At 40.6% G+C, this 27515-nt stretch overlaps 1 protein-coding gene across 6 annotated transcripts in view; it reads left to right on the top strand.

Moving 5' to 3' along the window:
* The window catches only part of SEPTIN11 (septin 11), an 88333-nt gene that overhangs the window by 18397 nt on the left and 42421 nt on the right, over positions 1-27515 (top strand). For all 6 annotated transcript variants that reach the window (XM_019466851.2, XM_019466822.2, XM_019466826.2 and 3 more), the window contains exon 2: positions 25257-25371. In XM_019466851.2, the coding sequence (XP_019322396.1) occupies positions 25257-25371 (115 nt within the window). The remainder of the gene's footprint in view (positions 1-25256; positions 25372-27515) is intronic.

The following is a 27515-nucleotide window of genomic DNA, read 5'->3' as shown; positions in this document are numbered from 1 at the left end:
GAAAGAAATGTCATAAACTTTAGACCTTTTCTTCTACTAGTTTTCTGAATTGAATCCACTGAACATTGGCTTTCTCAAAACAACTTTTGTAAAAGATGTGGCATTTTAGTATTTTGGGGATTACAAAACTAAGTATAAAATAAGAGACATGGGAACTTAACTCTGATAGGGGAAAATTTATTTGAAGGATATTATGACCTCTGAATCATATTTGAGACCGCTGACAAAATGAAATATATCTTTTGACTTTAGGCATCAAGGGAATTAATATTTAATATATGCTCATTTTTCTTAATAAATTAGAAAACAGAAATCCAACCTAAATCCAGTCAATTGGAGAAAGCCAAACTACAAAATTCATGGTTCATAAAGATCTTAGTGCGCCACAGCTGAATAAATACAGCTAAAGAGCCATCACAAACAGCCACTTGGAAATGCGATTTTTCTGTACTACTTTGAACTGGAGGGTTAGTTAGAAATTCACTTCTGACATTTCAGGCCCCTTTTGACTATTACTTTAAATTCGAGTGCTTTACTCTAGTTCTTGAAAAGAACTACAGAACTAAACTTTAGAACTAAAGGGCCTTTTTATTGGGGTAAAGGTTTTCTGAAGGAAAAAAGTATCAGACAGGCTGAGTCTGTTTTCCTCCCTCTTAATTTATTTCTGCAAAAATACCCTTCCCTACTGTTCTCTTCAGGATGAAGGCTCACCTCCCCAGGATGGTATGCTGGTCTTTCCATGATTTGATGCCTTTCTTTTCATAATCCTCAATTGGTTCCTGCGGTTCCTTGCAGGGCCCTGGGCACCATATGTCCCCTTTTTTCACACTCTGTCTTGCACCTCATGTAAATGCCTTTCTCCTGGCCTCTTCCCACCCTCTGTAGCTACTCATCCTTCAAGACTTTCCAGGCCCTTCTGCTTTCCCTTCACCCAGGCAGAGTTTGGAAGACAGCTTTCTGAATTCCCATTTATCTTAGGCTCTTGTAATAAGCAGGTATGTTGTACCATAGTTTTCATGCCTGATTCATTTTCGTATTGTCCATTCAGCAAAGAATAGTGCCTGGCAAAAGGAATTCCTCAGTAAATACATCAAAAATAACTGTGCAGTAACAGGCCCAGGCTTTCTGCCTGTATAGTGGACTTAATCAGTAAAAATAACTGGCATAACATCCTGGAAGGAGATTACAGAACAAAGAATTTAACGATCTGCTAAATTTCCCCAGGAATTCTCAGCATTATTTAATGGTTGACAAGAGGGAGCTTTGAAGGGCTAAGAAATGAACACAAATGCAGTGGGCTGAAGATTTAATTTTCATTTCACCTGTTTCTTGTCTCAGCCCTGGGTTGCTCAGACCATAAAAATTGGAGTTGACAAAGCATAAGATAATTTGCTCCTGTTCATCAGAAAATATTGTGGAGTGACCGGGTGAGGCAGCCTTGGGAAATGGTAAAGGTTGTTCTCTTTGTAGTTTTCTTTGATGCTGCGTTGAGGGTCTTCCCTGGGTTTATTTTTCCTAATTATTGAAATTATATGTATGGCAACAACCCCTGAAGCTATTCTGTGTAGCAATTAGTGTGCTGCTTGGAGTGTTTTTATTACTTACTACCTTCCTGAGAACTGCCAACATGCTTGGTGAAAATGCTGGAGATTATAGCGTGAGAAGTGGTTTTTCATAGATGTCTCGTCCTGTAGAAGTGAGGATACAGGATTCATGGGAAGAACAAATCTTCACATTTTTTTACAGTTTATGTGTGATATCTGTATGTGTGTACCATATAAATGTATTCAATGGCTAGCAGAATTGACATTAAATTGATAAATATTTTAAATGTTGTCTACTATGAAATTGCTCAAAGTGGTCAAGACTATACCAGGGGCTTTCTATTATGTCAGTTGAAACTATAGCAAACCTTTAATATCAATACTATCCCTACTTTACAATTAAAGAAAAGGGGACTTAGAATCAACCTGCCTCAACAGTTGCAGAGCTGGGGTTTTTTACTCGTGACTGACTTGTAGCTGATGCTTATCACACTGTTCCATGCATCTTTGTATTTTTTATATTAATTTCAGAGAGTTCTTTTTTCCCAAGCCTATCACTTAAGATATTGGTATTTAAATATTAAATTAGATCTAAAAATGGCACCAGAGACTTCATGCACATTTGCCTGAGATGTCGGTTGGTGAGAGATCACACAATTTTTAAAACTTAAATCATTTTATGCGTTGTTCTGTAACAGAGTATTGAAGTTCATTATTTTAGCTAAATGTGTCTTAATTATGATCACTGAATCTTGTCTGACTGTAGCATAACACTTGTGAATATACCAAGATTTTTACGAGCTACTTAAAAGGGTAGTATTTGCTTGGGAAAGTGGGGGAAAGAGAGCCACCTTAACATGGTCATGACTGTGGGGATATTTGGTGATACACTGCTCATCTTAAAAGAATATCGGAATGAGCCAGTGAGGGTCTGGGTATGAAATGCCAGGTGGTACTTACAGTGCCTCTTTTCTGTCCAGCTTTACGTGGTCCTTTAAAAAATAGGCCTTTTAAAATATAGGAATGGAAATTACTTTCCTAAGTAATTCTTAAGTCAAGATGGTCAGTGGCACTGCAAGATACAATAATCTTCAGGTGGTTAGGCTATCTAACTGCCATGATTATAGTGAGGCTGAACATCTTTTCATGTGGTCATTGGCCATTTGTACTTATTTCTTGTGAATAACCTATTCACATGCTTGCCTTCCACCCCTCCCCCCCCCAACCCCCAGCTGGGCTATTTCTTTCTATTTTGCTGACGTTCATCCTTTTATATGTGCAAATAATCTTCTCCCAGTCTGCCATGTATCTTTACTTTTGTTTTTGGTGTCTTGTTGTACAGAAGCTTTAAATGTGTCATCGTCTTTTTGGTTTGTATTTTGGGTCTTGCTTTAGAAATCTAGTTCACTCTTCACAGAAGTTCATTTAATTATAGTTAACAACTGTTTTGTCTTTTGCTCAGTGGTTTAGAGGGGACAAGAATGTAGCAACTGTTAAGAAACAGAGTCTATTCATCCAGTGGGAGATGTCCTGAAATAATAAATTAGAAACAACTCAAAGAGGAGACAGAAAGGGAAGAGCTCGGAACCCAGGACGTGAAAAGTAACAGAGCTCAAGAATCCAGCCTTTTTTACAGGGATGCAGACATTCAATGCTCTGTGACTTGAAGAGACTTTTATGAGTTAATTAACACCTAACTTGTAATTAACAGTTGAGTACACACTGAGCTAGCTGGAGGACAAACAAGGGAGCTTGGGTTAGTGATAGGGCCTTTACGTTAGCAGTTTGGAGGTGGGGGAGAAATCCCCTTTTAATATTCCTTTCAAGTGGGTTATTTCCAGGTTTAAAAAGTTCTCTTAGTAATAATAATAAGTAATAATACTGGATACTCAGTGTATGGCAGGTACTGTGCCTGAGCACTTTATATGCATCATTTCATTTAGTCAAACTTACGAGTAGGTGCCATAATTATCCCATTTTACAGATGAGAGAACAGACTCTAGGAGGTTAAATAACTTGCCCAATTCACACAGCTGGTAAGTAAGTGGTATCAAGATTTGAGTTCAATTCTTTCTGAACTATGTGCCATCCAAAAGTGATTGTTACACATTTTTGGAAATAAGAAGTATTTGTGAAGATACTGAGCGATGAGTCCCTGGAGTCGATGATTGTGCCTGTTCTACTTGAAAAGCAGGCTCGGTCAAGCATCTTTTGGCATGCCCTGAGTTAGTTGCTCTTAGTGGAAGCAAGAAGATTTTGCAGGACTTTATTGCTTGAAACTTTTAAAAACAAATCAAAGCCCTTTCCTTGCAAGGGTCCATCTTCTCTACCCTTCTTTGCTACCTTCTGCCTGGGTGAGGAATGGGCCAATTTCTCCCAAGCTATGACCTGGCTCTCTAGCACCTTCACTCAGGTCAAGGGCAAAACTCCATGTTGCTGTACGGGATTGGGGATCCAATCGCTAAAGGGACTGGATGGACCTTGTTGGCATGTCTTCATGAGACACACGCATGCATATGAGGCAGCCACACAGAGCATGCACAAGGAAAGCAGGTGTCTTGCTGATACTCAGAGCATGACCATCTCCCCAGGGCTCCTCCATCCATGGTTCAACTCTCCAGCTTGGCATGCATTTTGTCAGACTATCCTAAACCTAACCTTCCACTTCATTGACAGTGAGACACAAGTCAAGCAAACCAGACAAAAACTAACATTTGTTTATATGCAAGAAATGCTGAGGTGAATCACTAATACAATTTCATAGTGTTGAAGCAGGTTAAAAATTCTGGCATTGCTACTTACTTGCTCTGAGACCTTGGGCAACTTTCTTTATATCTCTGTGACATCTGTAAAATGCGGATCATTGTATCTCTCTTATAGGGTTGTGAGGATGCATACTTTAATGCATATTAAGCCCAGGATATAAATAGAACCATGTGAATGTTAGCACATTTTATAGATTTAAAGCAATAAGCTGCTATTTCTAGAGTGGGGGTCCTTGTACAATTTCAGTACACTTCATGGACATCTTTATATTCTTATCTCTGATAGTTTGGGTGAATTGGTAGCACTTTTACCTCCCCTTGTTGATGAAGGCATTTCTTAAGGTCTCTAGAGAAGTAGGGTTTATTTGAGCCTCCAGAATACTCCCTCTGGCTTTGGTTCTTTTTTCACTGTCGCCATGTTCTTTTGATCACTCAAATGAAGTCCCCCCATTTAAACCTAAAGAATTGGGTTCTTTCCCCTTCAGTATTAGTGGTGGTCATACATTTTACCCAGAAGCTGAAATCTGGATTAAAGTATCCTGTGGGCCCCTGCGTGGCTCTGTTGGTTAAGCGTCTGACTTCAGCTCAGGTCATGATCTAAGTTTGTAAGTTCAAGCCCCACTTCAGGGTCTGTGCTGACAGCTCAGAGTCTGGAGCCTGGAGCCTGCTTCAGATTCTGTGTCTCCCTCTATCTCTGCCTCCCTCCTGCTCACCTTCTGTCTCTGTCTGTCTCTCTCTCAAGAATAAACATTAAAAAAAATAATTAAAAAAAACCCAACATCCTGGATGTCCCTGTTGATGCTCCCTACTTCCTCTTCCTGTTGCCCTCTTCCTCCTTAAGATTACCCCTTAGCTATGGTGCTTGTCAACTGTTTACAGCTCAGTAACCCATGTTGATCCCTGACATTCTGCCACACCCTGTCCTAGATGCTGTGGAGGCAAAATTAGCCTCTGCCTTCGGGTTTTTGTTGCTTGGGCTTTCACAGAGTGTTTGAGCAGGAATGATTTTTAAAGAAATAATCTCATCCAGCTCTTTCATTTGACAGAGAAGGAAGCCAAGACCCAGGAGAGTAAGTGACCTGCTTTAGGCCCACAGACTCAGAACTGGAGCCAAATCCCCTGACTTTTGCTTATACTACAAATCCAAGGACAGTTGAACTGAGGCATTCTGGATAGGTAGTTTGTCAGCAGATTCTTTGGTGGTTTCTAGTTGCCCAGTGGAGAAAACCTAAACTCCCCTTTCAGGCTCTTACCTCATGTTTAGGACACTGGTCACCCACTAGTTTATGATGCAAAATATCTTAACGGTTTCAGAGCTGGGCTACAGATGATATTGAATCAAGTTTAACTTAGGTCCTCAACACACTTGGACATTTATGGTGAAGCACGCTTTGTAAAAATGTGAGCCCTTGTAAAAGTGTTATGTAACACAGCTTGGGCTACTGTTGGTGCTGTGTGTGCCCCTCTAGCCTGTAGACTAAAGAGTATCCAATGACTTAAAACACAGAGCACCATTTGAAATTCTCTGCCATCCCAAAGTGCTTACTGTGACAGTGTCAGTTTGGGACATACTTGGTTAGTTGGCATACTTTACAAAACAAAGTGTGTCCCATAGCCATTCCCAAGGGGTTTTTGTGACAACATCAATCCAGTTTTGTTTTTTTAAGTTTTAAAAACATTTATTAAAAATATTAAAAATAACAATGATCACATTCTGTGTTAACATACGTAACAGTTTTATGCAATATAAATACATTTTTCCAAACCAAAACATTGATGAGATGCATTGTTTTATATTTTTGCAGATCTTTTTAATGTCTGACTTAATAGAAGACAGCCTGGTCTTCAGATCTGCTTTTCATTTACTCTAATGCAGTATATCGTTGTAGTTGAAGTACATGAAGAAGATTTAGCTGTGCAGAAATATGGTTAGAAAAGGAAGAACTTATACACCCCAAAAAAGTTCCCAGAGAGGCCCCAGGAAACCTTTGACCACACTTTGAGAACTACTCGTTTCAAGTAACTCTCCTAGTCTCTGTATCCCCATTCATTCCCCTCCAGGGAAGAGCATTGGATTTCCTGATAGGTGGCATGAAGAAGGAAGTAGGCACTTCTATTATTTTGAAGTTAGGACTCTTAATGACTATGCCGAGGTGGTGTATAAGTAACACTATAAAGAAAAACAAGAAAATGATTTTATGCAAATCCAGGATAGAGTTTGCATCTGCTGGTGGCTATGAGAGACAGGGATGCCATCATATAGGCTGCTCTGGGGCATCAAAACTTTCGGTTAATGTTCAGTTACTTGGGCTGGATGTTTCTAGTACTTGGGGGAAACGACGAATCTGTTCTTTTCCTCATCCAATCCTTTCTGCTGTTTTGGCACAGATCTCTTGAATCTTTCTAGCTTTAAAACACACCTGTTTAGATACACGAATTATAATTATATCTATCAGAGTCCCTTTTCACTTCCTGTACTTGTGTTAACACAAGAGCTAAGGCTTATGATTCCCTTATTGTTGTATGAGTAAAAAAATTAGAGACTTTCAAACTGAAATATGGGGCTAGAATCATGAGCTCTCTTGGTGTGGGAATGGTCTAATGACAATGGCCTCCCACTGCTTCAAGCCTTCTGTGTCTCATTGATACAGGCCCACAAAGGCTAGTCAGTTGTTTTGCTTTCTGCTGGAAAATAGGCTGGTTTTGTGGTTTCAAAACTGTACTAAAGTTTGTGCTTCTTGGACAGGGCAACCAACTATTTGACTTGCATTAGGATCTGTCCCTCCGTTGTTTCTTCACATTTGGCTTCAGTATTTTATACTTTTGTTTTGATGGCTGAATATTTGTACTAAGGTACTCTAATGTGGGCTCTGGCAGCTTTTCTTCTCTGATCCCATTGTGAGTGATAGAATCTCGTAATTTAAGAAGTAGACATCATTCATGTACCCTTGCTCAACAGCCCCTCTCATCTGTGTTGTAGATGATGAAACTGAAGCCCAGAGAAATGGTAGTGTGTGTCATTTAAAGTATACCCAACCTGGAATAAGGCTGGAAGCCTTCAATGATTTTTAGCTTTGGAACATAATGGCTGAAGTAGTTTTATATGTGTGTGTGCTTATTTGCTTTAAGGTGGCTTTGTCCAGCTACACAATATAATATGGAATGAGGTGGGGAGGAGAGTATTCTGAAGGGTACATATTTGGTGAGAGAAATTTAGACCATAGGAAAAATCTTAAGAAAAAGCAACTACCAGTTTTTATTGGAGGGGAAGAAAATGGTATTCAATAATATGTAACTTTAGATTTATTAAAATTTGATTTTAGAATGTTTTGCCATTTGTTTCCCAGGCAGAAATATTATTGCCTAAATAGATGAAATCTGAATATGGTTTCCATGGCCTTGAGTAAACTATTTGTAATTACCTCATAGATTGTTAGCAAACAAAACAAAACAAAACGGGTATTTTGTGTTGGTGCCACAGTGGCTGGCAGTCTGGACATTTGTTTCAAATTGTAAGCTGCAGAGAAGTGCATGTAAAGGAATGTGATTGCAAGTAAAATGCCTTCAGAGATGGGAGTCTGAGTAAATATTACATTAAGTGAAACAACATAAGTGAAATTGCCAACTAATGCCTAGATCAGGGTGAGCTTTAGAATTATGAATGTTAGTAACCCTGAGGGTGAAAATATTACTAGTTTTAAAGGTTTATTTTTATTTTTATTTTTTTAAGATTTCATTTTTAAGTAATCTGTATACCCTGTGTATTGCTCGAACTTACAATCCTGAGATCAAGAGTTGCATGCTCTACTGACTGAGCCAGCCAGGAGCCCCTAAAAGGTTTATTTTTTAATATAAACTCAGGAAAAGTGGAAAATGGTGTTCCATCAGTATATCAACAGATATTTATTTTCTCTTTAGTCTTAAATATGTGACTGATAAGCCTCTTTACCCTCTTCTAGACTGGATGAGGTAATGAATCTGGAGATGTCCTCTTATCCCAAAAGGGACATCTTTTTAAAGAAGAATTAAGTTGATAAAATGGCTTGCCAGTTCCTTGCACACAGTAAGCAGGGATACAGAAAATATTTCTTCTTCTGTAGCCCTTACTTCCTGGAAGTTTTAGGGGGAAATATAACCATCTTTGCCTTCGCTCCTCAGTGGTCTGTGAGTAGCCAAGGTGGAAGTGAGGAATTTGAGGCATTAGTCATGTGGTTTTAATTAGTCCGGATGGCTAACTACATTTCTTACTCTATCTCTGATGCATGTTCCTTGCATCTTCTGTATGAGCTTTGGTTGATTTTCTTCTGTGACTGGTTTTTATAGCCTTGCTAGAGAGAAATAAGGAGGCTTGCTAAGTTTTGCTTTTTAGATGAGTGAGGGATTGCTGTGGGCTGTTAGCTTTAATCTATAATCTTTAGTTTAGACTTGTTCTTTTTGTGTGCAAAATAAATCAGTTTGGGCAGTTGTGGAAATGCATGGCTTCTCAGATTCTTACTCCTCTTGCTTCCTGCTTTCCCCACGCCCCTTAGCATGGCTAAGGGCCACATAGTGGCTTAGGACCTGTGGTCTGGCAGGGCTACTCTCATTTCTGACCCCGGGGATGGTGACCTCGGTAGCAATGCACTTGTGTGAAGCTGTGGATATGCCCTGATGGCCAAGACATGCATATCACTCTGTGGTATATAAAAGGTTGGCCAGGCCTTACTAACGTAGTAGCAATCACTTTGGAGGTAGTCTGCCTGGCTTGGAACCAACCACCCTGAGCAGCTCAATCTCTGAGCTTCAACTATAAAATGGGAATAATAATAGTACCTATCTCAGAAGTGATGATGAGAGATAAGTGAGATCAATGTAAAGTACCCAGGATGGTGCCTGGCATATGCATATAAATCTATTTATGGAGAGAGGGAGAGAGTGCACATAAGCGCTTTGTAAGTGTTAACTTTAACGTAGCAGAATGATTATTTCCTGAGAGCAAGAGCCCGTATGATGTTGGACTTCACACTAGGCACAATTGCTTGCCTGTAAGTATTGGGAAGAGACCATACTGAAGCATGTGGCTGAAGCATTAATCTCTCTTCTCCATTTTCCAATGGCCCTCTTAAACCTCATCTCCTCCATCAAACACACCCTGGGCATTTTAGCCCATAACGAATGCCATGCCTGCATGGCAGTCCTTTTTTGTTGGGGGAGGCAGAGGAAGACTGTTAACTCTGTGAGAACTGTGTCTCTGCATTCATTCACCCTAAATATACAGCACTGGCACAGGTGACCTTGTGGTACCGTACAGAGGAAGAGGAGTAAAGCAGGTTTCCTGTCCTTAAGAAATCCACATTCTTCCCAGGGCCTGACCAGTAGAAAGCTAAATGTAGTATTAGATGCTGGATGTGATGAGTGGCCCCAGTACAGTGAATAGAGAGCAGTGGTGTGTAATTTAAGGAACCAGAGAAGCTTAATGAAGAAGATAGGATTTTGCCTGGAATTTTAAGGATGAGTAGGATTTCTCACATAGAGTTAAGGATGGAGGCATTCTCGGTGCAGAGATGGGTTGCTTCGAAAAGAGTCAGTTGTCCAGTTTAAGGTATTGGTGGTGATGGATTTGGAATCTGGCAAAACTGGTTTGAATGCTGGTTCTGCCATTTAATTGAGCTTTGGTTTGTTTCCTCATCTATAAAATGGAGCTAATAACATCTGTTTCACGAGGTCATAAGGATTAAGCAGGAAGATTTTTTTATAAAGGTCCAGGTACAGTATGTGGTAAAAAAAAGTATCCAGTAAACCATTATTTACATGACGGTTGTGGCAAAAGGAGGAAAATACTCGAAGAGACCACACACGGTCATCTTGGGGTATCTTGTTATCTTGTTTGTTTTTGCTAAACCACACTTAGCATTGTAGTCTTTACATAAATCTTCAGTTATTGCTTTTTGGTTGATTGATCAAGAGAAATATCACCCCCCCACCCCGCTTTTTAGTTCTCTGGCTAAAGTAGTGGTAGAGCCTGTTCCCTCTTTTCACTACTCTGAATACTTAAACCTTCATTGTTCACGTACTCCAGGCAACTTTGAATTGATACCTTTAAAAGATATCAGTCTACTTTTCCACCCTGATCCCAGAGTACAAAGTACATTTATTAGTGCTTTACTCTTCTGTGAGGACTGAAGCTTCACTAATAATTAGTGATTATTCCCTGAGTGTTTTGTGCGTGTGAGTAGCCAGCCAGATGACTTGTGGCTGTCACACTGTCTTCTGAATTATTAATATCTGGGCTAAAGAGTGTGTAGGAAGTTGGCTTGAGCAGGAGTCCTGGGGGGATAGATGCCAAGTTTCCCTACATTGGTGGTTGCAGCTACCACAGTGCACAAAACCCACTCCTGGTAATAACCAACCTCACTATGCACAGTTGGTGCAATTGTGGCAAAAGGGGTTTAACTCTGTGTAGCCATGATTATAGTAAGATATATGGTCTGACCCTCTTTATGTGGGAGGGATTTGAGGCTTGGATTTTTCTCAAATCTAAATGGCCAAAGTTGCTTTTCTTGTTTTTGCCAGTGTAATTACCACTTTTTCCCCCCTGCCTGCCTTTCATTTTCACTATGTGAATAATAATTATTCTAATGAACCATTAGGCTTTGGAAGAGTTTAAAGGCAGCTACTTGGATCAGTGCCTAAGACTTTCTTTCACACTGGCTCTCATTTAACTTTCTCAGTTTTTCCTTCATACCGAATATATAAATTACAGTAAGGATCTCTTGCCAAGGTATAATTTTTCAAGTTTTGATTTCAGTTTAATGCCTCCCTCTAATCGTGCTATCAGAGACTGTCAGAAACATATTCCCATTCACATATCCCCTAATTCTTAATCTGTTAATTGAGGAGCATTGGGGTGGAACCAGACCCCATCTCAGTGAGAAGTCTGGGCTGCTGACCCAGCCCCTTTGTGCTCTGTGGGAACAACGTGCATGAAATTGTAACCTCTGCTATTTGCTGCACATATTTTATCATCTATTTTTGAGAGCTAATGGGATTTTATAACAATGTTGTATGTAGTAGAGGTTTCCGTCCATCCTCCTTTCGTCCTACTTGGTTATTCAGAAATACCATGATAATAATGATAATGAAAATGCTTCTTTAAGAGACAATGGAGGGGGTGAAGGGGACTGTGGGAACATTCTTCTGTGGCAGCATGTGAAAAGAAGGTTTGTTTTGCATTAGCTGATCAAGACAAGGAAGCCAGCATCCAAAACCGTCCATCAGTAGCAAACATTTGAGAATAGAGGAAAATTATAATGTAGTCCCTTGGGTCTGCTTTGCTAAGCACACCAATATGTGTGAGAAAACCCCTAAACCACCTTTCTTTTATGGCTGGATGGATGCTTCTATAATATGCAGTTAACTTCTTTAAGGCAGAAAGTTGTCTGTTCTGCTGGTGGAAGTATTTCTCTTTTAGGGGTTAATTGGTTCTATTTTTTTGAGGAGAACAGAGTAAGAAAGAAGAAAGCTTTAGCTTGATTAGAATGGCAGAAATTATAGTCATAACTACTGGAGTCAATGTATTAGGTTCTCTGCAAGACACACTTTTTTTTTTTTTTTTTAAATGCTCTAAAGGAAGTTTGCATGAAATAGCTTACCATTTGGATGGTTGCCCAGGCTTCTAATCTGGGTTAAAACCTTGGCTAGAAGGCAGTTCTACACTCAAGATCCCTTGGTCTGTTGCTCTGGTGAGATGTTCCTAAGTGCACTGGTTGGAACAGAAAAATCTTTCATGATGACTGGTCAATGATTGTTCCTAGTTCCCATCCCTCACTCAGCACTGGAACACACAGCAACAGAGCCTGGGCATGTATTTAGTTATGTATTGCTTATATATTTCTTTATAATACTTGACTTTAAGGAATATTTCCAGTAAACTGAAATGTGAACCAGTTTTAAAGTCTTATATCCTCTATTCTTAATTATTCTTCACTTTTTCCAGTTCGTTGATTTCCTTGCCCTGTGGATCTCTTTGTTTTCCTGCTGCTTCCCTTGACAGACTACTTCTTTCTCTCCTCCCATCTCCATTCCTTCTCCACAACACTCTGAATCTAATTTAACCTTACCATGACCTAGGTCAGATCTGTCTTCCTCTAAGGAAACCTTACCTTCTTGCTAGGGCCGATGTCCATCTCCATTGTCCAATCTTGATAAGCTTTGTGCTGTATTTCATCACCAGACATTTTCCATTTGTCTTCTGTTTTGTCTCAGTGACTTTCTCCCCTAATAAGGCTTAAGTTCCTTAAAAGCTTTTGCATTTCCTAGAATTCTTATTATGTGGAGGCACTTAAATATTTGCAAAGTTTACTTCCGTTATTGGAAGGAAAGGCAAAGTGACTCTCTAGTTAGTGGTAACTTGCCTTGAGGGAGATCTCTTTCACTATGCTTTTACTAATTTGTCTTTTTTTTCCTGGAGACTTAGCTGTGTTTTGTTTTGAGTTAGGTAAGTGCTAATATTATCCTATCCTAAAGTTACATGGGAGAATATAGGCATATTATAACACAGAATCATAAGATGGCCCCCAAATCCCAGTGCCCTGGTGAACACACCTGTATAACCCCCAGAATTTGGGAATATGATGGGACAGTCACTCCCATGATTGAGTTATGTTATGGCACAGCTGACTTTCAGATAGGAAGATTATCCTGGGTAGACAGGACCTAATCAGTCCCTTAAAAGGAACTAGACTCTTCTTGAGGGAGATTTGAAATGTGAAGAGGGACATGAGGGATTCCCTGTTGGCTGTGAAGAGGTGGTGGCCACATGGCTAGTAACTGTAGGCGACCTTTTGTGTCAGTCCCTGGCTGATAGCCATCATGGACAGGAGGACGTCAGTCCTACAGCTGCAAGGAATTGAATCCTGACAATAATTAAAATGAGCTTGGAAGTGGAATTTTCCCCCAGAGCTTCCAGATCAGAACTCAGCTTGGACACCATCACCTTGATTTTAGCCTTGTAATATCCTGAGCGGAGAACGCAGCCATGCCACACCCAGACTTCTGACCTTTACAACCAAGAGCTAATAAGTAGGCATTGTCTTAAGCCCCAGGTTTGTGGTAATTTGTTACATGGCAATAGGAAATTAATACATGCCCCAAATGTATGTAAACGACCTCCATTCCACCCTGATAGTGTTTTATCCAGGATTGAGATTAAGATGCAGTAGAACACTTAGGAAGACTTGAGAATTTTGGCCAGGATTGTTTAATAATATTTGCTGAGTGATATCAAATGTTAACTTGTATGTCTATTTCCTGAGAATGTATTAACCATGGCATTGGTCATTTTCGGTATAGCCCCTCAATTCTCAGGTGCTAGAAATGTATTGCTGCACTCCGAGATGTTCTAGACCAGCCTGATTTAGGAACTGAATATGGCTACTTTTCATTAGCAAGGTTGGGGCTGAAACATCCATGGTGCTTTTGTTTCTGACTGCTTTAGAGCTGGTTTGGATTTTTTTCTTCTCCTTTTTCAGAGACTACCATTACATGGTCATTGCCATAACTGAAATCCCCTTCCATTATCAGAAAGGGACAGGACAAAATGATATCTGTCAAAAAGGAAGTCGCTAATTTATATCCGGTGATAGAAATGGTGGCATAGGGAAGGAAGTGTCCCATCCATATTTCATTATTTGCTGATTAATGCATTCAGTGAATAGAAATACATGAACTGAGCCACAATATTTCTCAGAAAGGAAGCACTGAGGAATTGATGTGTGAATATGAGGAGTGGAACTGTACATGAGAAGTTGAGGAAAAAACTCCCAACTGATAAGGGCCATTAATTATCTTTGACCTCCTATTCATCACTGTTTTGAAAAAGCTTGCATGGAAGCTATAGTACACCATAAAGGCAGGCAGAAGGGACAAAAATGACCCACATGAGCAACTGTGAGACATTTGGGTGTTTTCTCCTCTGCAAGATAGGTGATATGTTTGAAATGGAATCCAGTTACTTGGGATCCCACTGCAGAGCCAGAGGGTTTTTAAATGATTATGGCCCTCCTCCATGGTTTTTTCATTAACTTTCCTAGGTGGCTAGCCATGGGAAGGGCTTCTCATCATCTCTGTGATGTGGAGTGGTGCGAGAGGACAGCTATAGCATCTGTTTCTAATTGGATCGTGCTTTTATAAATACTTCTTGACTGTTTGTCACATTGCTTCCCTCCCACCTCGTCTTCCCTTCCTCTAAGTACTGCAAAATTTGTAAGAGTCTCTGGAATGCACATGTGGGCCTTGTCATTCCCAAACATGAGACTTTCTGCTGATCAGCACTTTGTAACGTTAGGCTGTTACAGGCATTAGTCACTTTGACTCAAAAAGAAAGACTGGTCTTTGGAAACTTAAGAAAATGTCTTTTTTGTTGTTGTTAATTCTTGGCATGCAGTTAGACTTAACCTCTCTGAGCTTATACGGACTTTTAAAAACACATTCTGTCTGTAAGAAAAAAGTGCTCCCACTTTTGCAATTTTTGGATTGTCACACTCGGTGGCTATTTGCTGAAAGTCTGCTTTACTAATAATTCAACACCATCTCCCTCCTCCCCCTCCCCCACTCCCTCACAATCCAGGGTTGTAAGCGGCAGCTGGGGCTCTGTGCGCTTCTCATACCCATTTCTGAGGACTGCTTTTAAACAGTATCTTTCCTAATTATGTGAGAAATCGAATTTCTGATGGGTCAGAGGTGGGACTCTAATCACAAACAAGCCAGCCAGGTCTTGGAGGAAGTGTGGGACATTGCTGTGTGATGTGAGGTAGGATGTAGAGAAGACAGAAAGGAGCTGGGGGGCACCAGTGAACAAGAACCACGCCAGCACTGTGTGTCCAGGGCTTTGGGATCAGGCTTCACTCAGCAACCGCTGTGAATTCTTCCCTTCAGAGCCAGGCCAAGTGTAATGGAGAGAAGGGCAGACCAGGCCCCAGGTGCTGGGTGTTCACTGCAGTGCTGTCTGTCCACCTGGCCCAGTTTATAGGGAAAACCAATCGGGAGCTGTACTTGCCTCCTTATCAGAGAATGAGGAGGTGGAGAATATGACTGTGTGAAACATTACACAGATACAAATTTTGGTGAAGTCTAATGGGGGTAGTGTGAGGAAAAGGGGAGTATCCAAGTCATGAAATCAGCTGATAGACTGGATTCAGTCACTTAAAGGGTTGGGTGGGAAAGGTTTGGCCAAAAATGGTGTGGTGGGTGGTTGTTACATTTGGACACAAAGGAGAAAAGCCAGCTTGGTACGAATGTCCTCAAGAAGTCTTCACGGTTGGGGGGCCTAGGTGGCTCAGTTGGTTAAGCATCTAACTCTGGCTCAGGTCATGATCTCTCAGTTCGTGTGTTCGAGCCCCACGTGGGGCTCTGTGCTGACAGCTTGGAGCTTGGGGCCTGCTTTGGATTCTGTGTCTCCCTGTCTGTCTGCCCCTCCTCCACTCACACTCTGTGTGTGTGTGTGTGTGTGTGTGTGTGTGTCAAAAATAAATAAACATTTAAAATAATTTAAAAAAGAGAAGTCTTCACTGTTTTCACTGTTCAGAGGCTAGCAGGGGGTTTAAGATGATTATGCAGTGGACTTTTTTTTTTTTTTCCTGCAACAGGGTGGAAGCCTATAAATTTATGCAGATTTTTATCAGGGTTATAGCAATATGCATGCTAATCAATGTTATTCTAGGGACTCACTGATACCTTGAGGTAGATGTTGCCACTTGACATAAGTAAAGGTGAGGAAGGACAGATTTAAATTGAGAATGGAAGATAGGATGAGCTCCACTTGGGAGATGTTGACTTAGTGATGCCGGCACCAGGGATGCCCAAGAGGGAGAAGTGGCTACGGGTTATGCCAAGGCAGTCATTAGCCTTTGGAAGGTCATTCAAGTGGCAGGCTAGGAAGAGGTCATCTGAGAAAAGTGTGTAAACTGAGGTGAGGATAGAGAATTATGCTAATTCCTGCAATAGCCCTGTGAAGTCCTTTATCTTAAAGTTGACAGAATTGAAGCTGAGAGTTAAATGACTTACCATAGGTCACACAGCTAAATAATGCCAAAGTTGCCCTTGAGCCCTCTGACTTTACATGTCAAGCAATTTCCACTGTGCTGTTCTACTTTTCTGCTCACTTTTATCACTTTCAATGGGACTTGGTTCTGTTATTAGAAAAAACCAAATACTTGCACATTTTATCCTGTTACCCCTTTATTATTACTTCCTTTAAAACGATTTTTATAATTTGTTATTTGTTATTATTGCTTTTAGCATTTCCTGATGTTTAAAATCTTTTATTTCTTTTCCATTTAAAAGGTGTGAGGTGTTTGTTCATAATAAGTCAAATATTACAGAAACATAACAATTAGAAAGTAAAATTTCCGTGTAGTCATATCATTCCCAAAGAAAACCCCTACACCAAATTATTTTTGCAAGGATCTGGCAAAGCAAAATTTGTTCCTCCTCTGGCAGTCTTTTGGAGAGACTTAACTTAGAAAGGACACTTGAAATTGGGACACTCAATATTTATCAAAATCTTTTCTGGTTATTTGGTGGTGTTTTTAAGGGTGGCTCCTTGGGTTTGTTGGGCAGAGCTGATCTACCTGGATTTCTGACTTGGGAGCTTGCCCCTAGGGATGTTCCTTCTCTGGGTTTTGTGACTTGGGAGCTGCCCCCTGGGGATGCTCCTTCCTTGGCTTTGTGACTTGGGAGCTGGCCCCTGGGGATGCTCCTTCTCTGGCTTTGTGACTTGGGAATTGGCCCCTGGGGATGCTCCTTCCCTGGCTTTGTGACTTGGGAGCTGGTCCCTGGGGATGCTTCTTCTCACTCAAGTTTTTTTCCTCTTAGGGTTTTCCTCGTGACTGTTCCTTCTTCCTGACTGTCTCTATACTGCTGCTTGTGTGAGACAATTTCCTTGGGGGTTTTCTTGGCTCCAACATTGGGATTTCATGGTATAGATGACAAGCAGCATAGCCAGTGTTTTCCAAGTCATCCTTAAAGAATGGGATCCTCATTGGTAACAAGATGCTTCAGACGTTTTATATTATGGAAATTACCCCAGCAATGCCTGGCTTTAATGGCATCCCCCTGCAGACTTCATAGTTGTGGTTTGAGATACTTCACATTCCAGGGTTTTCCCCTTTGCCTGGGAACTAAAGGCGTCTCCCATCTTCCCACCAACTTTGCTTTCTTTAAAAGAATATGAAACCAGTTCAATACTCTCTAAAACGTGGTGTTGATAAGAATGTGTATTTATGAAAATGATCCATCAGGCACTTGGGTATAACTTACTTCTTGGGAAGTTGGTGAGGCCAGGATCTCTCCAAACACTGGCTGGTGTTCAGTCAAGGATTTCATGTAAGGCACAGCATGTTCTTCTCTGCCCAGCTTCATCTGGGTGGCACCCGTACCACTGAAACAGGACCTCATGACAAGGCACTACCTAAGATGAAGAAGGATACGCACCTTCTCTTTTCTCCTAGTGGGCATCATCATTATGGGGATAAGACAGAGCAGAGGGAGTATGTCTCCTGGTTCCATCTCAGCAGTACTTAAAATTGGACATTTGCTTTAAGACTTGAGTCTTAGTCATTTCTACCTCCACCCATCAGGCAATGCTGGTCAAATAGACTCTGCTTTCATCTGAATTCAACTATACATAGGGGCTATATACTAAATTAATATCTGACAGTGGTGCAGGCTAACACCGTTTTTACATACTCCAGGCAGGTGGATTCCCTGGAAGAATGACTAGCTAATCACATGAGTTATAAGGTTGCACCACATCTTGTACTTTGGATAGTTTATGATTATATGTTAGTGACTACTTGATTAACATCGATGTGCCCCACTAGACTATATGGTTCATGAGTTAAGGATGCTTTATTTTCTCACTGTCACCTCCTTAGCATTTTGCAGTGTCTAGCACATAGTGGCACACAATAAATATTTGTTGAATGAATAAAAGCATGAATAAACATTTACTTTTTTTCTTGAGCACAGATGATTAACTTACACAGAAGAGTTATTTTTTGTTTTGAGGCTATAAATCCACTTTTCAAAAATCTTGTGGATGTCAGCAGATACAGCTGAAGGAATAAAAAAATGTTTCTAAGCAGGGCAGCTGTAAAGGGTGGGTTTATAACATTTTTTAAAAACTAACTCATAATTATAGTTAACTTTACATTTTTGTTTGTTTAAGCCGGAAAACAGAGGTATACACACAGATTTCAATTAGGTTTGGAGTTTCCCAGGATAAGTGATAGAAACTCGCTTTCAAGGGTCATTTAAAAATTGAGCCATCTTGATTTGGGAAGAGAAAATACACTATCAGGAATTTTCCACCTTGTGTTGGCTTTCTTCAAGCAACATGACAACTGGATTTATGTGTCTGTGATTTTCATACTCAAGAAACCATAGGGGACACCTGGGTGGCTCAGTGGTTAAGTGTCGGACTTTGGTAATGATCAGGTAATGATCTCTTGGTTCGTGAGTTCAAGCCCCGTGTTGGGCTCTGTGCTGACACCTCAGAGACTGGAGCCTGCTTCAGATTTTGTGTCTCCCTCTCTCTCTCTCTCTGCCCCTCCCTCTCTTACACTCTGTCTCTCTCAAAAATAATAAGTATAAAAAAAAAAAAAAACCCATAGAATTAGCATTAGAACGAAAGACTTTGCTTAGAGGCTTTTTGGTTAAACCTCATTTACAGATGAGGAAACATAAGCCCAGGATTTGACTTGGATCAATATAACTTATTATCTATAAAATGAAGCTTTGAGAAGAATGTAATTGCCACTTCTTGTCAACAAAATCTCCAGTTCTCTAAATGAATGCATAAAAGTTATTGCTTAAATATATATATATATATTTTTTTTTTTTTTTAAGGGGGTGAAATCTTTCTAAACTTAAATGGTAATATCTACTTTTAAAAGGAAAACTTAAGTCTAATTGTTTGTGTGGTACATTAAAACCTACATCACCTTGGTTAACAAGCTCTCTTTCTTGTTTCTGTCTGATAAGGATCGGCAGCCATAGATCACCTAACCACACCCACGGAAGCCTTCAGTTTTAAATGTAAAGAAAGGGGCTAGCCTTTCACTTTGAATATGGTGAATAGAACCCATCTGGGCACATCCAGTTTGTTCACCTCTGGAGGCTCTGGGCTGAATTAAAATACAGTGAAGAGTGAAGCGGGGAATCCAGAATGGTTTCCAGCTGTGGAAGATGTTGATGCCTCCAGACAGGAATGTGATTCTGTGGCTTCCCCCCAGCTTTGTAAATGACTTTCCTATTTAGGGTGAATTTTCTTCCTGTTAGCATCTTCTTTCTCTCCTTCACTTCTTTTTTGTTCTTTCTGTTCTTCCCTTTGTGATCTTTCTTTCTTGGTGAGTCTGAGGGTTTTGCTGATCAGCAGCTTCTCCTGGGGTGCCCAGCAGCACTAGCTGAGCTCATTCATTTCTGATTTTAAACTCACAGCCGTCTCTTCCTCCCACCCAATTTAGGGAAAGGAAACCCAGGTTTCCTGAGGACCTGTTAAGTGTTAGGCACTCTCATACTTGCTGACTCCTTCACTCCCAGCCACCCTGCCAAGTGCTCCATCAGACTAAGAAAAGTAGGAAGCAAAGCTGGCATTCAAATTCACGTCTGTCTGACTCCAGGCCCTTTGCCATCCTGCTCCTGGTTAAGCAAGATTTGGAGTTGTGGAACTTATTTTAAAGTAGCACTCATGGGGCACCTGGGTGGCTCAGTCGGTTAAGCATTCTGACTTCGGCTCAGGTCATGATCTCACAGTCCGTGAGTTCGAGCCCCACGTCGGGCTCTGTGCTGACAGCTTGGAGCCTGTAGCCTGCTTCAGATTCTGTGTCTCCCTCTCTCTCTGACCGTCCCCCGTTCATGCTCTGTGTCTCTCTGTCTCAAAAATAAATAATCATAAAAAAAATTTTTTTAAAGTAGCACTCAGAATGTAGGTGTTGGCATATATTCTTAGATAACTTATTTTATAATTATTTCAATAATGAAATCAGTTAGGTATCTTTGAAAAACTTGTCGATTATAAACTTCAGAGTCTATATTCATAGTAAACTGACCCTTTGGGCAAAGACAGGCTTTTCTGGAACACTGGAAATGGTCGATAAATATTTATCTAGAAGGCTTCTGCAATTTGGACTTCTTTCCCCTGGTAGATTTGGGGAGCTCTGGCCTCCAAAAGATGTTCCTTGAATTTCCCTAGCCAAAAGCTACTTCTCCCCCTATATCAACCTGTCTCAACCATAAAGTCACTTTATCATTTTTATCCTTAGTAGTATTACATTAAATTATATCCTGCTACATGGTAAACCTGTTAAAGGCAGGAAGAGTTTATCAATGAATAACAAAAATAACATCTGCTCCCTTAGTGCTTTGAGCAGTGAGTATATTTTTTTAATGTTTATTTATTTTAAGAGAGAGAGAGAGAGAGAGAGAGCAGGGGAAGGGCAGAGAGAGAGAGAGAGGGAGACACAGAAATCAGAAGCAGGCTCCAGGCCCTGAGCTGTTAGCACAGAACCTGAGGCGGGGCTCAAACTCACAAGCTGTGAGATCATGACCGAAGTGGAAGTCAGATGCTTAGCTGACTGAGCCACCCAGGTGCCCCTGAGCAGTGAGTGATTCTGAGTGAACAAATACATAATTGTGTTCATGTGGAGGTGACCTAAAAAGAGAAAAATGAGGCCATTAAATTACTTTATACCATAGAATTTAGTCACAACTCATTTCAAGATGGAGCGGGCAAAGAAATCATGTAAGCACAGACCCTTCATGGATAGATTAGCAAATGGAGGACTAACTCAATTAAGGTCTTATAGTTAGTTACCTAGTGGCTCTGTGTTGGCACTTTCATTTAAAGAATGGTCAGAACTAAGCCTTATTATTGGCTTCATGTGTCATGGCTGCATAAATCAGTCTGGCCTTGGCATTGCCAAGACCAGTGAAAATATATTTGGAGCTACTTTGCCAATTCTCATTCTCAACTTCCATCTCTAATGGTTGGCGAAGAATTATGATTTTAGAGAATTTTTTTCTACTTTAACATAACAGATTTTGTTAGTGGCTGAAACCATTGTATTGTCTGGGGCTACCTGAGAACTTAGTCGATCATCCTGTGATACCAGTGACTAAACGCAAGGTCTCTGGATTCTAGAACCTAACTTCTGGGCTCAGATTTCAGCTCCTCAGCTTATCTTTGTGACCTTGAGCAAGTTACTAAATTTCTGTGCCTGTTTTCTCATCTGAAGTTGAGGTTGGGTAATAGTAACTACTTCATAGAATTGTTAAGATAAATTAACCAGTTCACTCGTTATTAAGGCTTTTCTGGAACATTGGAAATGGTCAATAAGTATTAGCTGTTATGATGAACATGGAATACCAAATACCCTGACCCATCTTTATCCAATCATTATTTTCCTTTCTTTGCTAAGGGGAGTATTTATTGAAAGTCTGAGATTTAATAATAAAGATAATGCTGAAGATCAAATTTCAGCAGTATCTGGAAGGTTTGGATATGTAAACATTGGCTATAAATGTCCTTCCAAGTAGAGGAAATGGTGTGAATAAACTGTTGGGGAGAGACGTGGGGGTTGTCTGAGGAACAGTAAGTAATTCAGGTTAGCGGCAGTGGAAGGTGCTCCATGGGGAGAAGTGGGAGAGGAGGTAAGGGATTTGGGGTTAACCCATGGAGGCCCTGAGATGGCAGGCCAAGGGGTTTGGATTGTGGGTCTTTGTGTTCTGAGATCCTTTTGCAGCTACAAAGATTAGGGGGAGTGGGGTGGGGGCAAGGAAACAAATTGGAAGGTGGTTGAGTAGGTAAGAATAAAGAGGAGGATGTGGTCTTGGTAACTCTCTGGAATTTATGCAAGGTGTAGGAGGGTCTCAAGCATAGGTAAGTGCCATTAACAGAAATAGAGAACTCTGGAGTAGGAATGGGTTTGGGATAGAGAAATACAATTTCAGTTTCAGGAACATCAGTTTGAAGTACAGGTGGGACAACCCAAGGGAACCATTCCAGAAAGTCAGAACTGGAACTCAGGCAAAAAGTTCAGTATTAGAAAATGCTGAGAGTCATTTCTAGATGTGTGGTAATGGTAAGGACATGAAAATACAGTAAAACCTTGGATTGCAAGTAACTTTTTCTGCGAATGTTCCACAAGACGAGCAAACATTTCTAATAAATTTTAACTTGATAAACAAGTGATGTCTTGTAATACAAGTTGTACGTGGTGCCAAATGTCACGTGATCACAACTGAGCCAGTGGTTCTTGAAATTTACTTTGATATACGAGTGCTTTGGATTACAAGCATGTTTCCAGAACAAATTGTGCTTACAAATCAAGGTTTTACTGTATATGAAATTCCCTCAGACCGCATCCGTAACTCAAAAGAGCTCCCATACTTTTTGGGGAGAGGCAGCTAAGGCAAGAAGCAGTAAACATGGAAACATAAAATGTTGGAGTGCAGGAATTCAATTCAGCTGCTGTGTGGGACTTAGAGCCTTTCTTTGCTTTGCTTATAGCGCTTTCCAGTTTTTAAACCGTCTCATGAACCATAGGAGGAACTTCCTCCTTGCCTTTTCCCAATCACATACTGATGGGCAATAGCCCTCAGAATTTTTTTAATCCTGGGCAGAGAATTAGGCTCAAATTATGGAATTTTAAAATGGCAATATAATATTTACATATTTCATATTACAAAGTTATAAGACTCTGAAGAAATAAATTTAAATTTAAAAAATTTCAAGACCAAACTGTTTTATAACCCTTCATTTTGTATGTGGTTTTCAGCGGGTATAAAAATACTCAGTGGGTGTGTGGGTGGTTTCTCGTGTTTTGGAAATGGTGAGAATATGAGATGCTGTGCATTGGGTTCTGGGATGAGAGCTATAATTACTAACTCTGATTCTTTCCCAGGATTGGCTCATGGGTGGATATCTATCTGAATCTAAAAACCCAACAATGTGGAATCCACAGTAATAAACCACTCTTTCCTCACCCCCACCCTCCTCCGGAAATGAAAAGAATTGTTGTGGTGGGAGGAGGGGGAGGGTAGGATGATGGTTCTTCCTTGCTTTGCCTCTTTTCAGGCCCTTCACTGACTGTTCAGGTCAGTGATGCAACTAAAATGAAGGCTCGTGTGATGGTGTCTCCCGGGCCTGATGCACGACAGCCATTGTGCAGCTGTGGTGGAAAGAGATCTAAATATAACCCAGACTCCTTTCAAATCCTCCTCCCCCAAGTCTTGGAGGATGTGGTAAACACCCTAAAAATACCTGATGTCTGAACCTTTGAGGTATTGAAGAGGCAGGGGCAGGTGGTAGAATTGGGGCCACACAGTGCTTTGGGAGGCCTGGCCAGCTCCCAGGCCTGCTGCGCATGGGGCCCTGCTACCAAAGCTGCTCGGGAGCTGTCGACCATGCCATCCTGTTCAAGGAGAAGTGCCTACTCTCGAGTCTCATATTCACTGTTGGCAGGTTTCAAGGAAACTATTCATAGACCAGGCATCTGTTCTTTGTCCCATTGACCTCAAACCTGCAGCTGCCATCATGGTATTCAGGCAGCGTGCTGGTTTTTAGTTTTATTTCACAGAATGAGAATTTTAGAATGGCAAGGACCTTAGGCATTATAATGTTCATAAAACATTCCATTAAAATCACTATATTTAGAGAGTCACATTTCCCTGCCTGTATAGTGACCAGAGAGATGTGAAAATGGAGTCTCAGTCCTTGATTATTAAAAGAAATCACTCTCACCATTGTGTAACAAATAGAAGAATAATGAAAACCAATATTTTTGAAAAGAAATACTGATTAAATGATCCTGTGCAAAGCTTTTTCTTTTTTATTACAAAAATAGAATTTTGAGGGTCATTTTCTCACTCAAAGTTCAGTATTTTGAATTTACCTATTTATTTATTTAAGTGATCTCTGCACCCAGCGTGGGGGGCTCGAACTCATGACGCCAAGATCAAGAGTAGTATGTTTTACCTACTGAGCCAGCCAGGTGCCCCTAGTATTTTGAATATAAAGACCTGGTAAGAGAGCCAGAATACCAGGAGTCTTGTTTTCAAGGAGGCTTTCAGTATCTAGTTTCTGGAATCCCAAACCATAACCATGATGTTGTAATTGAAGGACCGTAGCTGACCTCTGTTTTCCTGGAAAGAAAGTTTTCACAGATTACCTCCAACACATATGAGATTGATTCAAAGTCATGGAGGCAGTCAGCACATTATAAAGAATATAAACCACCCAACTTTTTAAGTGTATGATGACTACCTTATCCCAGTCTCCTTCAGTAGACTCTGAGAAGTCCCAGTGAACGCAGAGCCTGTGCTGGGTGCTGTGCAGGGTGAAGCAAAGATGCCCTGAACACCTGTACAACAGATGGTGGAGATGGGATCAGTTCAAGTGCCAAATAGTTTTAAATATGTTGCATGTATAGTGGTTACAGAATTTTTATATTTGTAACAAGTATGTATCCTCCACTCTGAGGGTCTCAAACTCCTTCCTATATCTAGAAGAGTGTTACTTATTTTTCATTCTGGGTTGAAAGTAAATTGGAAGTTTTTTTTGAATTCTTGAAGCCATCAACATGATTGTTTTTTATATCACTTAATGCATATCTGAAGTAGCCACCTCCGGAAGCTCCTATTTCCCTGGGCCAGTACACTTTTAGCAGGAAGCGAGATGCCTTGGGATAGAATCTGCTTTGGGAGTCAGTGTGATTTTGTGGTAAGAGCATGGCTTTGGAAGTTTTGGTCCCATCAGCTGTGCAGGAGCCAAGAAGGATGTGGGTACAGAGGGAATCTCCTTCTTCCATACCTGTCAAGAAGAGAGGAAGGAAATGGTAATGTCCACAACGTGGGAGACCCAGGTGGCATAGTTCAAGAATTCTCAAATGTTTCCCCTCTGAAATTCTAGAATGAAGAGCTTCGAAACTTGTCCCTTTCTGGCCATGTTGGATTTGACAGTCTCCCTGACCAGCTGGTCAACAAGTCTACTTCTCAAGGATTCTGTTTCAACATCCTCTGTGTTGGTAAGTGACTCATCTCTTGCTGCTGAGCAAGGAGTCTGACCCTTAGCTGTTGGCAAGTGACTGTCAGAGTGGCACTTTTCAGGGAAAGAGGGGAATGATAATTTTGTTCGCTTTTTTCATCAGTAAAGCAGGGCAATAATACCCGCTCTGTATATGTCACACAGTTACAGAGGTTGAGACTTGTGTTTGGTAAATGTTTTGTAAGCTTTGTGATGTTACTCAAATTGTTTTTATTTGTGTCACACCATCAAGCAGTCATTCAATATTGTTATTAAAATATTTATTTTAACTTTTTTGGGCGGTGGGGTGGGGAGGACTTAGATCCTAACTAGACTATAGGAAATTGTAAGAAGGAACTGATATGTACACACATTGTAAGATCATTGAAAAGCATTTTTATTTCCAGGGTCTCTGACTACAATGCAACAGTTACCACCGTTGAGGTCTTTTTAAAGATATACTACCTAACATAAGTAAAATCTGAAATTATTCTTAACTACCTTAATAAACATAATGTTTAAATTTTTTATTTTTAGAGCAAAAGAATTTAAAATTCTATTTTATAGTTGAAATAAATTTTCTGCCTGAATTATCAAATTAAACTTCGTTTTTATTTTTTTTAATTTTTTTTTAATGTTTATTTATTTTTGAGACAGAGCATGAATGGGGGAGGGTCAGAGAGGGAGACACAGAATCTGAAGCAGGCTTCAGGCTCTGAGCTGTCAGCACAGAGCCCGACATGGGGCTCTAACTCACGGACCGTGAGATCATGACCTGAGCCGAAGTCGGACGCTTAACCGACTGAGCCACCCAGGCACCCCTAAACTTCTGTTTTTAAATTGGAATTTAAAATTGACCTTAGTTTATTCCTGGTAGATAACTGGAAAAAAAAACCCCAAGAGACCTGATTTATCTGCTTCCTCAATATGTTTGTTGTTGTTGTTGTTGTTTCAGAGTGGGTGCCAGAGGGGGAGGGGCAGACTGAGTGGGCGAGAGAGAATCTTAAGCAAGGTCCATGCCCAGCATGGAGCCTGACCCCAGGGTCAGTGTGGGGCTTAATTTCACAACCACTGTGAGATCATGACCTGAGCTGAAATCAAGAGTCAGATACTTAACCAACTGAGCCACCCAGGTGCCCCACCTCCTCAGTATGTTTTATGTATCCTGTAAATGTTGTACATTAGCCGAGGCCTCTGGCCTTGCTACTTTTCTTCTGTCTTAGCCATATCCTTTTTAAAGTAAGAGAAGGAAAGTTAGAAATGAATGTGGGGGAAAAAAGAGGAAAATATAAATATAAATTGGTTGGTTTAAAGCAGAAATGTCCCTGGAACAGATAATGGCCTTTCCTTCACTGTCACTCCTGATGAACAGCCAGGCTATACAGCAGTAAAGTGCTTTGGACTGCACTGTTTTGTGGCCGTTGTCTTCTGGGCGTATACTTACGAGATATCAGTCTGAGATGGACAGGAAGAAATTACACATATGTAGCCAAGTGGACCATCCTTTCCCTAAACTTGGCAGAATGTACCAGACTTATTTCTCTCATCCAAGTAAAATGAAGTGAATTTAGAAAAGGTATGCATTAAACATAAGAACCATCATTTTTAAATTTTCTTGGTTATTGGGAGAAGGGGCAGATATTTTCTTTTTCAGAAACTTCTTGGGGCCACCTCGCTGGCTCAGTTGGTTAAGCATCTGATTCCTGATATCTGCACAGGTCATGATCTCACAGTTCGTGAGATCAAGCCCCAGTCTACTCTGTTGACAGCATGGAACCTGCTTGGATTATCTCACTCCTTATCTCTCTGCTCCTCCTCCTCTTGTGCATGCATGTGCCTTCTCTCTCTCTCTCTCTCTCTCTCTCAAATAAATAAACTTAAAAAAAAAAACAAAAACTGCTCAAATGTATTAAATGTGGCCCCTGTACTGGGTGTTCATTTGTGGAGAGCCACAACTGGCACACGAGATGAGCTCCCACTCTGGCATTATGTCTTAAGCATTGGATAAGAGAATAACTGGAGAGAAATATGACCAAAGCAGCCAGCTCTCATGCATTCCCCTTTTCCCTGCATGAAGCCATTTAAAATTCAGTAGCAGAGCTCCTGAATGGCAGCTAGTTCTACAGCGTGGCATAAATGAGTTAT

This window comes from Panthera pardus, unplaced genomic scaffold (genome assembly GCF_024362965.1).
Source record: "Panthera pardus isolate Hobbes unplaced genomic scaffold, ASM2436296v1 HiC_scaffold_13, whole genome shotgun sequence".
In the NCBI taxonomy this organism is placed as follows: Eukaryota; Metazoa; Chordata; class Mammalia; order Carnivora; family Felidae; genus Panthera; species Panthera pardus.
This window is presented reverse-complemented; position numbering and strand designations above follow the sequence as displayed.